Source organism: Plenodomus lingam, assembly GCF_022343315.1.
Source record: "Plenodomus lingam strain CAN1 chromosome Unknown contig_26, whole genome shotgun sequence".
Lineage (NCBI taxonomy): Eukaryota > Fungi > Ascomycota > Dothideomycetes > Pleosporales > Leptosphaeriaceae > Plenodomus > Plenodomus lingam.
Genome location: NW_027093941.1, coordinates 1,397,650 through 1,410,041, shown reverse-complemented (window position 1 = coordinate 1,410,041; position 12,392 = coordinate 1,397,650). Strand labels below are relative to the sequence as shown.

Sequence of the window (12,392 nt, the reverse complement as noted above, 5' to 3'; positions counted from 1 at the left end):
TCGACTGCTTCAATGTGAAAAGTCAACCGTACCAAACATCATGGCGCAAAGAGACTTTCCTAGAAGCAAGGTATACTATCTCACGTGAGCATGAGCTCGAATAGCCACTCGATGACTAACAGGCGTTAGACCAGACGACTTTGACATACATATAGCGCCGTTGCTGCGATGGGTGGAAGTTCTTTCAATTAAACCTCACGAGTGGATTCCAGAAAGAAGTGCTGATCATGAGCATGAAGATCCCGAGATTGGGTTTCGACTTCAACAGCATTACTCATGCTCGATAGTTGAACGGAGAAGCGTCATATGACATGAACACGCAGCTGAAGCTGTCAGCGAGAGCATGCTCAAAAGAAAATAGCTCGACAAGCATCGTCATGATTGTCGACTCAGTCACATTGAAGAAGAAGCAAAATGTTTTATTCCACTCAGTGTGGAACTGCATTCCAAGGGAAAAGCATGTGCATCGAGGATAAAACGCAGTAGAAAAAAAACTGCCGGACTCTGATGAAAGGATAATCTTCCTTGTCGATCAGAGCTATATGTCCCGACATTGACAAATAGATATTGTATATCTTTCTTCATGATTGTTCTGCGATATGAAAATGCGTACATAGTTTAGCGTCAGCTGATATGTTGGCGACGACTAACATCTAAGAAATGAAGTGGATAGTCGTATGTTTTGTAAAGTCCCGCACATTTTACATGAACCGTGTATCTCAAAAGCAAATTGCACTCTACAGACAGGTAAAAATTCACAAGAGATCAATTCGTGCACCAGTGCCACGTGGTATTGAAAAAGATATGGACATCTGGTAGATAAATCCTTCGGTCGAGCATAAAGGAACTTACTCTTCCACAACCAAGTGATGAGCGCCTTTCTCAAAACATGGGGTCATGCATTCGATATCCTTTCCGGTAATGTGATCGAAGTTCTTGTTTAGTGTATATCTGATCATGGCCTCTGCCACCGATCAATTTAAAATCTCAACCAATCATATAGCCGCCTCCGACATGTTGCGAGCATCGTCTTGATCACATCTAATATATCCCACGGAACCTGTTTCAAAAGCTGAGATACCCACTTAATGCGGTGATGCAAATAATTCTTCGCTTTTAAGAAGCGTAATACTCCACACTCGCTTCGTCCTACAATTGTCCCAAAGAAAGACACTCTTAGTCTTATGTTTTTCCCTGAATATCTTTCCAAAGTATGTTACCGAGGAAGAATGCATTTGACGCTGCTTGGCCGCCTGGAAGTTCGATGATACATTTGTATGGTATAGGTTTTCAATAGGCTTACTGGAGCACAAGATGCGTCTTCCCATACGATACGAGTGGTTGGAGAGCAAAGTACACGGAATTTGGGCTTGGTAAGAAATATCTGAGCAGCGAGTAGTGCAGCCCACTTCCAAATCCTGACTTCTTGACCATGTTACGGTGAATACAGGTATATACGCCACGTGGTGTGTGGAATTCAGTGTATTTCATATCCTGGTCTCTCCCAGGACTACTGAATGATGTGAGCAAAGAAAGTTGCAGCGCATTTCGAGATATAGGTAGAGCCTGGAGGAGGTCTGATGAGGTGTCCATATGCAAGGGTCTAACATTACCAAGATAATGGTGTATATTGATGGGTATGCTAGTCATTTTTGGTCGCGAGCGCACAAGTTTATTGTTCCCACCCACTGCGCCCTGTATGCTGACTCAAAAATTATCTTTGTACATCTGGTTATCTTCAATGGGGTTGGCTACATTGAAAAGCACTGGAGTGCGCATCGACCAAACCATAACATTCAGCAAGCCAGGCTCAGCCTCAACGAAGAAAGGGATCGAGCACCAGTATACATTTGGATAGTCAGATACCAAAGAAAATTATGTACGGTACTCATCTGCAGCTAGCAAATGCTAGCCACGTGCATTCTAATATATTGATGCGCCTAGCTCGTATGAATACAGTCCCAGGAGATACAAGCGGCCAGATATGAACATTATCCACCACAAGTATGTATAATTAGCATCCTCCTCTCCTCCACTCTGACGCTCACATCGATACACATCCCATCACTCACCATGCTCATGAAATCTGCAATACTCGCAACCATCTTCGCCGCCGCGGCGACGGCCCAGTACGGCCACTACAGTTGGTCAGTATCCCTTTCACAAGAATTGATAACCTCAACTCAGAGTATCTTATAGCGATCCTGCAAAAGGAAGTTGCCAGGAGACTTGGCTCAGTTCATCTACGACCAAGATAGTCCCGTCCTTTACCCATTATCCGAGCATATATGGTAACCCACACGATCGTCACCCCAATCCATACATTGGTTGGCTCAGTCGTCGCCCGAAAAGTTCTAGCCGCTCTTCTAGCAGCTATTTCAGCTACCAAACGGGCTATGCCAGCTATGAGACGAGCTCTGAAAGCTATGGATCGAGCCCTACCAGCACCGAGAGCAACCTTATCGGCTATGGATCGAAGTCGATCAGCAGCGAGAGCAGCTCTTCGAGCAAAAAGTTGAGCACTTCCAGTGGCCCGTCTAGCTCCAAGGCAACATTTACCCTCACACCCTCCAGCAGCGCCTCTGCCGTCTTCCCTCGCATCTACTCGAACAGTTCCACACCCATTACATTCTCCTCCAGCTCCGCCAGCAACTCTACCGCTACTTCCTTCAGCATTACCAACTCGCCCAGCTCCTCCTCGTCCACCAAAACCTCCCCAACCCTCTCCTTACAAAGCACAAAGAAAGTCTGCTCCCTCGTTGGAGGTACGTTCCCCTGTTCTCCCTCCCCGGCCAACTCTCCCCACTAACCCTCTCCCCAGGACCTTGCGGTGGTAGTAGTGGCACTAGATGTTGCACTGTCAACCTCACCTGCGGTAGCTTGCTTGTCCGAAACAAATGCTGTGTGCGCGAGAACCAATTCTGCGTCTTCTCGCCTAAGCAGCCGACTGGTGGGTGCTGTGAAGGTGATTGTCTTGGGGATGGGGATGGGCCGAATTTCGTTTGTCAGATGCCTAGATGAGGTACGGGCACTGGGGGTTGGGGGTTGGTCGGTGGTGTTGGGTTTGGGATTGTGGGTTCATGGGTTGATTGGGGTTTGGTCTAAGGGGTTGTGGGTGTTTGCACTTGTTGTTGAGATTGAAGTTGGGGAATGAGATCATCCTTGCTTTGAGAAATCTCCACTCTATACTCGGTCGGGAGATCTCTACGCCATACCTCTGTGTCGCGTAACAATGTTCCAACGGCTATGTTGCTACGAGTTGACGCTTGTAGTATTGGTGCAAGGCATCCGGAATATGTTCTTCGTGCGCAATTGAATACCTAATTTTCAGACTGACTCGTTACTTTAGAAATATCTTCGGTGCCCAGAATCGTGACGTAGCTCTTCCCGGGCACCATATCCCACAATGACTCGCTTGAATATTGTGTGCTTAAGTGAGGATGCGGGACGAAGTATATTGGCCCAGTAATACTTATGATAGGTCCTGCCATAGTGCCTTTCGGTTAATAAACCAATGTAGTGAGGAAACCACAAGGTTTACCAAGACTTTTTCTGCCTCTGGAAAATCCTAATCGTACGGAGCCAATGACAGTGCACAGTGCCAGTAGGGTGTGAACACTTTCTTCTTGTGCTTGGCAACTCGAGGATGCTAAAAAAAACCTCATCATCTGCGCATAGACTCTTAATGAAGACAACGTTCTTGCGAACACACAAAATGCCGATATCGGACATTTGTCGGATTCTGACGGGAGCAGTCCGAAGAGTTGTCTGGGATATGGTGGTTGCAGTCGCCTTGTAAGCCATGGTGCATACCGACACAACCCTGATCATCGTGCCCCTCATTCGTATCTTGCAGCGACGACTGCGTTGCCCAAGCTCTTCCGTCATCACGCATGACGATTCGGACTTTCTGCCAGAATTGGAGCGAGAATTGAGCTTCCGGACATGTCCAAAGATTGGAACTGCATGTGTATCTTGCAAAGGAATAGTTTTGATGCCCAATCTTCTTGAGTGCTTAGTGCAGGAACTCTTACCAATTCCATACCAGATCATGTTCAAAATAATCTGGATCCGTTAATTCACCATGTTGCAAGTACAATGACGTGGTCGGTGAGCGCCTCACGATTGCGCAATGGCCTGATGGGCGGGCATATTTTGTTTCAAGAGCAGAAACAACCGCGGGGTAAAGAGGGGCTCATCTTCGGCAGTCTTGCGCAACCCAAGACTGGGATCGGATTATTCTGCGGTTGGAGGCTGCGGTAGGAACAGTATACACACTCCGCAGAGCCGCGCAGAAAGTTTTGTTTGCATGCTGTCAAGTGGGGTCCCACCATGTCTATCAGGGTTTTCATGACCCTGAATTGCAATCTGTATTGGCCTGAACGGAAACAAGGGACACCCAACGAAGCGGTGGCAGCCTTGTTTCTGGGTATTGCGATGATCTGTGGGTATAGCGCCCGTCGGATTCTTGAACACGACGTCACCGTCTGACCGAAGTGGTGGAAGGACGCCCAATGTAGAGCCGAGATGGGCCCGGCAAGATATGCTATGGTATGAGCGTGGTGAGAGAGGGGGAGGTAACAGATCCGCAGGCATGGTGTTTTGTAAGGGTTCTTGTCGGCTATGCAAGACATCCTTGCCCAAATTTCTAAGCTAGGAAAAGTGTAGTTGCGACTCACGATAGTGCCCGCAAGCGTCTTATGATGATCGGATAACGGTGTCTGGAAAAAGCGGTGAAAGGCGGTGAATGGAGGAACGGATAGATGCCAGCCATTTCCAAATGACGGATAGATTGTCAAGCTCGGCCTTTTTTCTGCAATGCCCGTATCAGAATCCAAGTGGGGTTTTGTCTGGGAAAGAGAGCGAGGTCGATCAAGTGTCCGTCGGAGGGTGATGCAGATCATGCTGCAAGCATTCGCTTAGATCTAATTGCGCTTTGACCACAGCCATCCCATGAAGGGCTGTGTGATGCCAAGGGAGTCATGCGTATTGTTACTCCTCATATCCAATGACCTGTCATCCAGCGCCTTGACCCTGGGAAGAACACCAGCCACAAGCTGCTGATACTCTGAGCGCGTGAACGCATCTGAGGATGTTCAGAGGGTCTCACGATGTTCCGACTCGAGCCGGCTTGGCCGGAACGCGTATGCTGTGGGTGTGTACAGTAAAATGTATGATCCAACTTTGTTCATCTTGTAGATAGAGTCGTAGTCCCCATACGTAAGCTGAGTCGTGTACACAGCTCGTCACAGCCGACTTGGTAGTATACTAGGGTGTTTCGAGCAGTCAGCCCGCACCATGCGTGCTAGGTGGCTAGAGCCTATTCACTCCACCACATCGCCTACCGCGTTCACTGAGCCATGTCTCAGCACAATGAATATATCGACTGTGGATGGCGGCTGAGGCTGACATCAATTCTGCGCGTTTGATTGCCAGAACGGAAACGGTACATGTTGATGGATATTTGGGGTTTGCACCGAGCGACAGGGGGCTGAGGTCGGCAGGGTCCAGGTGACAACGCCTCCAGGGTGGTGGCTTGCTGGAAAAGATGGACAAACCACTACATCAAAAAGCCACAGTATCCAAAAGGCCAATACTGATGTGCAAAGAGCTGGATTCACTGTGCCAATTTAAACTGGGCCGACAGAGGGCTTGCGCAAGTCAGTAACAATTGTAGAAGGGTTTGACAGCTGAGTGCTTCGTGAAGCTGGGCAATATACCCTGTCAAAAGAAGTGTGAGATGGCGAACAAAGTGGACCCTCAATAGCAGATAACAGGTTATTCGAATCGAAAATTCTGGCTGATCGGGGAGCCAAGCTATATAGCAAGTATATCAGCAGCTGATGGAATGAATGGATTCAAACATCAATCATATGGCGGCTTGTCATGGTAGAGCGGCGCTACAAATGTCGACGCAGAGTAGTTAGTGGATGTGATAATATTGATAATAATGGTGGTGGCGGTGGTGGTGTAGTGAGGTCCTCAAACACATGGTTGTAGTGGTGTCCACGGGTACTGAGAGCCGCGTCAGGTGAGACACATGGAGAGGCTGAGGTTGGTGTATGATCGCTTGAAGGCAGCGGATGCAGGCACCGAACGAATGTTCGTGCAACTGTCTGACATGGCTGGAGAGTGGATGGACGGCATGAGAGCGCGGCCGAGACGACTCCCTCCCTCATCTTCTGTCCAGCCCGTCCATATACGCCCACAACCACACCCACCTTTAATACAAGCGAGAAGTGTGTGCGTACGACGTGAGGGTGTGCGGCGCAACTGGAGGGGGAGGGGGGGGGGCACGCTTACTGTTCGTGTGAGAATGAGGCTGGCAGGCCGATGGAAGGTGGTGGTGGTGGGAGGATGAATGATGATTGCATCAGTCGATGAGTCCCCTTCCTTTCCCCCTCTTTCTCTCTCACTCACTCACTCACCCACTCATACATACAGTACACACACACACACACACACACTCTCTCTCTCTCTCTCTCTTCCCACCCCCTTCTTGCCTCTGTGTTAGTAGGTAGGTAGATAGTAGGTATGTAGGTATGTGCAAGTTGAGGATGGTGTGGCGCCCCGCCCTTAGCGCCCTTTTGGTTCCAACTTCGGTCATGCCCAATGACCTTCCCCCCTCCCAGTCTCTTTTTTTTTCTCCCTCTCGCTCTCTCCACCATGAACACCCCCCCCCCCCCCCACTCTCTGCATGTTTCGATGTTTCGATGCAGCTCCGACAATCGCGCTTTTCGGTCCTGAAGCAATGCAGGGCCCCATGCCTCTACTCTAGTAGTAGCCTACGATTGCTGTGCGACCACAACGATCTACAGGCCTGCCGCCTGCGTTAACGGCCGCCCTGGCCGTGTTGCAGCGCCAGACTCATTGGACTGGCAGGCGTGCAGGGCGCAGGTGACCGGCACTGGCGATGGAGGGATGGAGTAGCAGGCTGGCACATGGCTGGTCAGCGATCACTGGGCCTGTCATTCATTCCTCCTGCGGCTTGGATATCCTTCTCTTTTCGTCCACACTGCACTAAGCTTTCGTGTACACCCACACTAATGCAGGCGGAGAGGCCTGCATCCTGCACATGCAGGGTAACTGGCCGAGAGAACGTCTTGTCCTTGGGGGACATAAGTACTCACCCGCGCCCTCTGGCCATGGTTTCAGAAAGTCGGATATCTTGTGGAGGAAAAAAACATCTCGGTCTTGTCGGTTTCGACTTCTCTCTCGCATTGCCTCTTGCCTGCTCACTCTAGGCAAAACGCCCTTCCCCTACAGGCAGCAACATTCTTAACCGATCGCTTGACACGGCGTCCTCCTTGTGACTCTACCCGGAGCCGCACGCCATAGTCACGCATATATAGCCCAGCCTCTTGACTCTCTCATCTACCCCCAAAAAAGTTGTACCAAACGAGTCCGCCTTCTTACTGCGCTGAGCAGTGTTCCCACGCTGTTTCTGTGTCGATTAACTGGACGGGACTCTAGACGGGAGGGGACGTTGCAAACTCGCGTCACCTTCGCAGAAGTTGAGCCGACTATCAACTCGTCTCTGTCTAGCCGTTGTGTTCGTCTTCTAAGACCCATCGCAAAGCTTCTCTCCGTCATGCCTTCTCATCTGCGCAACTCTAGCCGGGCCTACTCTTTCCCCCCATGGATCGACATGGCTGAGCACGAAGCTTCTCAAGCAAGCGGCCTACCAGATATCGACGAGGACCCATTCGCACATTTCATCTCCCCAATCACTGAAGCCGATGATCCATACGAACTATCACTGAGCGCTGGCATCGTTCACGACGGACCGCAAACAAGCAAAGCGGCCAAGTTCAAGTCAAACGTCGCCAATAAATGGGCTCGTTATGTCCAGCATAATCATAATAACCTGCACAGCCAATACCACACGCCAACCATCCAGGAGGAGGACGACGAGGAAGAGACTTTCATGGGACTTGACGATGATCGCCTCAACGACACACCTCACATTGTATCGCAACTCAGCCCACCGAGGATCACCAGCAGCGAATCAATGCGCGGCCGTGGGCAGGATCTTGTGGCACGCAAGACACAAAATCGCCGCCGGTACTCGAGGACACTATCAGGGCATCGCCACTCATGGCGAGAGCCATCGCCAGACCTCTTTACCGTGGATGAGTCAGAAGAAGAGGAGGCTCCTGTGCTCCGACGTCCCAGAGCTAGGAAACCCAAAGATGGTACGGATCGTCGAAGGTCGTCCACACGATCGAGATCCAGAGCGAGGTTCGACATGTCTGAGAAATCGAGATTATGAAGGAGGGCGGGTTACGAGCATATTTGCATTGGGCGGAGTTTACGTGTCTCTCCTCTCGACACATTCGCATTGCACGGCGTTTATACTTCCAGCATTTCACGGCGTTGTTTACATTTTGCCTTCGTTGGACGGCATCCATTTTCTATTTGAGCATTTGCATCCTTTCTTACAAACTGCGCAGCTACAGCGACATTTCAATCCAAGATATCTAATTTCCTGATCCAACATGAGTTTCCATCTATCGCAAATACATTATTACACAATCGCAAGCTATATCACTCCCGCCTCTTGTCAAACAGAGACGCCAACCCCCACTCCAAAGCCCGCTACCGCCGCATTCAACTTCAAGCCATGCATCGTGACCTCACCCCGCATCCACCACGGCGCTTCTTCGGCGAGAGCCTCTACAGTTATCGCAAGGTCAAACAATTGGCCGCGCTTACCGCCAGATACACCGAGAATATTCCTCTCCAGTCTAAACGAACCCCAGATTCTACATCGCCGTCTGGCAAGTTGCAGATGCGGCGTGCAAATCCCCAACTCTTTCGTGCCCGTCCTACCCTCCCTCTTCAGTCATTTTGCGTGCCCAGCCTTTCTTACGAGTACGCTATGCTGCGATAAGTATGATATGCCATGTGCACCTTGCCCAACTCAGAACCAGCTGCATAGTAACGTCCCACGAGGAACGTTTCGAATTCCAGCAGCCTTTGCTATTGCGAGCATGATTTGTCCAGTGAGCAGGCACACAGTCTGCAATTTCTGACATAGCACATGCACCACATCGTCGCAGCATCGCCCCGCTTTCCTCACGGGGGAGCATTTCTTCATCGTGCAGCAGACCACTGATTCAAATCACGATCTTGCCCCATTACAAGACGGGTAGTGCGCGATAGACGACCCAGGAGTTTGTCTTGGGTTTTTCTTTTTTGGGCATGTGGGACTGCGTAGCCTTTGGCTAAGATGGGAAATGGGCTCACATGTTTCTGTCTGGTAGGCTCACAGCTCTCCATGGGAAAGGTAAAGTTGCGACTCAGTGTAGCGCGCCGAAGTTCGCGATGGCGGTTGATAGTCGCTCTAGGAACTTGAAGCAAGGAAAACTCCTGTAACGGGCGGGTGTGGTGAAACTGTTTTGTCGGCAAACTTGTCCGCCGAGTGGGGGATTGGCGAGCGTGCACGTTGTGTGGTGTGGGTGCTAAAGCAATGCCGTGCACAGCGCCATTTCCGCTGGTGTGCGTGTACTGTATATGTGGGTGTGGGCATGTGTGGGTGTGGGTTGGGCTATGCGGCATTGCTCGGCAGATCAACCATGTTTGATGACGATATACTCTAGGTCATATCGTGGTCAATGAGGCTTAATATTTCCGCTACATGTAATGGACGTTACCTGCTTGGCGGTTCGGGACGGTATGTCTAAAGGAATGTCAAGACTATCTTTGGTAAGGGTCACTCTTGATCTGCCGTTTGACAGTGCCACAGTGAACAGATCCGGAAATCCTAAGAGAAAATCGCGACTGGGGCCCTGTAACAAGTCATGGTTTGCGCAGAGGGGGCGGCATTGCTATGACGAAATCTGGCGACGGGGAGGACAACATGGTAGTGGAATGTTTGCATTCAACCAGTCTGCTGACTTACCTAGAAACTCCTAGAGAATACCGCTACCTAGAGGACGACCTAAGATGAATATACGGATCCTGGGATACCATGTTAATTGGTAAGCTGAACTGGATGGAACTTTGCATGTGAAGACTACGACAGTTTGGAAGACTACAGAGGATGATGAATCATGAGTATTTGGAGGTAGTGATACGGTAGTCTGGCCACCAGGGCTCGCACTGCAAATCAACGCTTCCGTACCCGTAACATGCAAGTTCATCGTGATGTCCTGCAATGGCCAGTAGAATTTACGTGTAGCATTGAAGATCAGCCCTATAGCAGGACGGGAGTCGTATCAGTTAATCTTGTATAATATTGGGATACATTGCCTTCCTCACCATTGGGTTGGGTTGATTGCGATTTGCTTATGTGGAGAATGTTCTGGCTCTTGCTCAGACCACGACATACAGCCTAGAACATACAGGTACAATAGAATGTATCCAGCAGCGGCCTGATCTTCTATTCAACCGAGTTTTTATGTGATGGAGGCAGTAATCTAAGATCTGTTGTGCACTTAAGCATCGGGAGATTATGTCTGACCTACCAGCAAATATTCAATCGACCTGCTGATGAATCAGATCATGGCGAAAGGCGTGTTTGGAGATAATCTCCTTCCCTGATCTTAGTGCCAACCCTGGCCCCATACCTTGTTCTAATACATCTTCTAATACGTCCTTATTCTGGCTATCGACTAGGCCAGCCTTGCTCACTGCTATCCTCGAGATTATTCTTATTAGTAGGTCAAGTAGACTCTGTAACTCTCCCCTACTCATCAGAGCACATGGATAATGACGTCATAGTCCTGCTTCACGGCCCCCCAAAGCCTGCAGGTGCAACAACAGCCAGCAACGCACTCAACAAGAATCGCGATACAGCATTTGCTGAATGACTATATATTTCTCTGGGTCAGACTGGTCTGGGCAGCAACGAAGTCGGACAAACTAAACTAGGTAATCAGCCTGTGCACTCCTGCAAGCCAGGTTCAGTACCGACGCCACAACCACTAGGCCCAAAATAGAGTAAAAGATGGCCGAGACAAGAGGCTGAACGTCAGCCACAACAGCCACAGTCATCAAACGTCGTCGATGGCCATTGCATCGCATGGGTAGCCTAACGACCTCGTTGAGTCGATGAAGATGCCAGACTATTTGCTCTGGACCTTTTCACAACACCAGCGTGCCAGTTGGTGACTCTGGAATTGCCGTTCAACCGAATAACGCCCCATACCCTGTCAGGCTACCACATCCTAGGTCTCGGAAAAGCATGAGCATGTTGCCCGAAAGCAGGGAAAAGAAAGCAGATAAGCAGTGCTGGGATTGCCTGAAGCGACGGCTAGTGTGCGATCGCACGATACCACGTTGCAGGAAATGCCAGAATGGCGGCAAGCAGTGTCTAGGCTACGGCGAGGAGTAAGATTTTCCTGAATTGCAATCCCTTTAATGTTATGCTATGTCGAAAGCGCAGGCTGATTGCTTGTTCTACTTGAGGAAGTACACATTGTAGATGCCAAGGGGTTCAGCATGTTTGGATGCAAACATATTATTGAAACACAGACTGAATCATTTCACTTTCTAGAAAGCCGCTACAATGGGTCCCGGTCGGAAAAATTACAGCCAGGCGGAGCAAGAACAGTAGTACTTTGCCATCTACAGCACTACTACCGCCTTCAAAAGGCTCAACGCTTGGGAGGGTCGCGCACGTTCCTCCCAATCAACCTATTGATGGAGGATCCGTGAATCTCAATGGCCCTTCATCTCCAACACCCCCTTGCGAAGATGAAAACGAGGATCTCGCGTTCTGGCAGTCGGCTTTCGGCGTTGTGTTACCTACCCAAGATGATGACTCTCAACACCTGACCAAAGAACAGCATGATACCGTCATCTGCAGCCTAGCTCCTATACACGCGAGGATCTTGAAAGATATTGATCGTATGTTCCGAGCGGGAAGTCGGGCTAGGATAGAGGACATAGTGGCCAGGGGCCTCCATGATGAAGCCGCCAAACTGTTACACACGCAACGACAACCCGTGAAGATACTCGAGCATCTCCTCATCTTCATGCGCTCAGAGAAACTGCCATATTATGATTTCCTCTCCGACGAAACCGCCCAGGTAGTACAAGCCGTTCATTATTGTAAGTGGCTTCGCGCAGAGCTAAGACTTGGACTGATCCGAGTAGATAATAGCCGGATACATCCTGATGTCCTGGCCTCTGCGGAACTCGCACCGAACCCAGCAATGACTATGTTTCCCCTGCAAGCTTTGCATGTCTTACCTCCCACGGTACATCACACATTCGTCTGTATGTCTGTAAATCACTTTATTCACTCGCTACCAGTAGGGGCAGATAAGCAAATTGCAGTAGCAAATAGGTTGAAGCTCTACCATCATCGGGGTGCTGCGATTCGGTCTCTGAATTACTATATTAGTCAGGATAGGACTAGATGCAGCGATGTCACGATTGCAAGT

The 12,392-nt window shown here is 49.8% G+C and overlaps 7 protein-coding genes across 7 annotated transcripts; 3 read left to right on the top strand and 4 right to left on the bottom strand.

Annotated features, from left to right (window-relative positions):
* Positions 1-2,073: 2,073 nt before the first annotated feature.
* On the top strand, positions 2,074-2,809 carry IAQ61_006728 (uncharacterized protein; the record flags this gene model as incomplete). Its single annotated transcript, XM_003845571.2, has 2 exons — positions 2,074-2,147; positions 2,200-2,809. The coding sequence occupies 2 exons, from the start codon at positions 2,074-2,076 to the stop codon at positions 2,807-2,809; spliced, it is 684 nt and encodes a 227-aa protein (XP_003845619.2).
* On the bottom strand, positions 2,806-3,288 carry IAQ61_006727 (uncharacterized protein; the record flags this gene model as incomplete). The annotated part of the gene is made up of 2 exons (XM_066097292.1): positions 2,806-3,031; positions 3,257-3,288. 2 exons carry the CDS (start codon positions 3,286-3,288, stop codon positions 2,806-2,808), a joined length of 258 nt encoding a protein of 85 aa, XP_065952769.1.
* A 948-nt stretch (positions 3,289-4,236) lies between these two features.
* IAQ61_006726 (uncharacterized protein) lies at positions 4,237-5,538 on the bottom strand (the record flags this gene model as incomplete). Its single annotated transcript, XM_066097291.1, has 4 exons — positions 4,237-4,653; positions 4,680-4,918; positions 5,111-5,149; positions 5,373-5,538. Coding segments are annotated over 4 exons (861 nt in total), but the record flags the coding sequence as incomplete, so codon positions are not given.
* A 92-nt stretch (positions 5,539-5,630) lies between these two features.
* IAQ61_006725 (uncharacterized protein) lies at positions 5,631-6,374 on the bottom strand (the record flags this gene model as incomplete). Its single annotated transcript, XM_066097290.1, has 4 exons — positions 5,631-5,651; positions 5,721-5,817; positions 5,989-6,015; positions 6,304-6,374. The coding sequence occupies 4 exons, from the start codon at positions 6,372-6,374 to the stop codon at positions 5,631-5,633; spliced, it is 216 nt and encodes a 71-aa protein (XP_065952767.1).
* Positions 6,375-7,354: 980 nt separating this feature from the next.
* IAQ61_006724 (uncharacterized protein) lies at positions 7,355-8,893 on the top strand (the record flags this gene model as incomplete). Its single annotated transcript, XM_003845569.2, has 2 exons — positions 7,355-8,195; positions 8,454-8,893. Coding segments are annotated over 2 exons (1,281 nt in total), but the record flags the coding sequence as incomplete, so codon positions are not given.
* Positions 8,894-9,914: 1,021 nt separating this feature from the next.
* IAQ61_006723 (uncharacterized protein) lies at positions 9,915-10,145 on the bottom strand (the record flags this gene model as incomplete). The annotated part of the gene is made up of 1 exon (XM_066097289.1): positions 9,915-10,145. One exon carries the CDS (start codon positions 10,143-10,145, stop codon positions 9,915-9,917), a length of 231 nt encoding a protein of 76 aa, XP_065952766.1.
* A 1,043-nt stretch (positions 10,146-11,188) lies between these two features.
* On the top strand, positions 11,189-12,264 carry IAQ61_006722 (uncharacterized protein; the record flags this gene model as incomplete). The annotated part of the gene is made up of 4 exons (XM_066097288.1): positions 11,189-11,334; positions 11,501-12,057; positions 12,103-12,206; positions 12,262-12,264. The coding sequence occupies 4 exons, from the start codon at positions 11,189-11,191 to the stop codon at positions 12,262-12,264; spliced, it is 810 nt and encodes a 269-aa protein (XP_065952765.1).
* Positions 12,265-12,392: the final 128 nt, after the last annotated feature.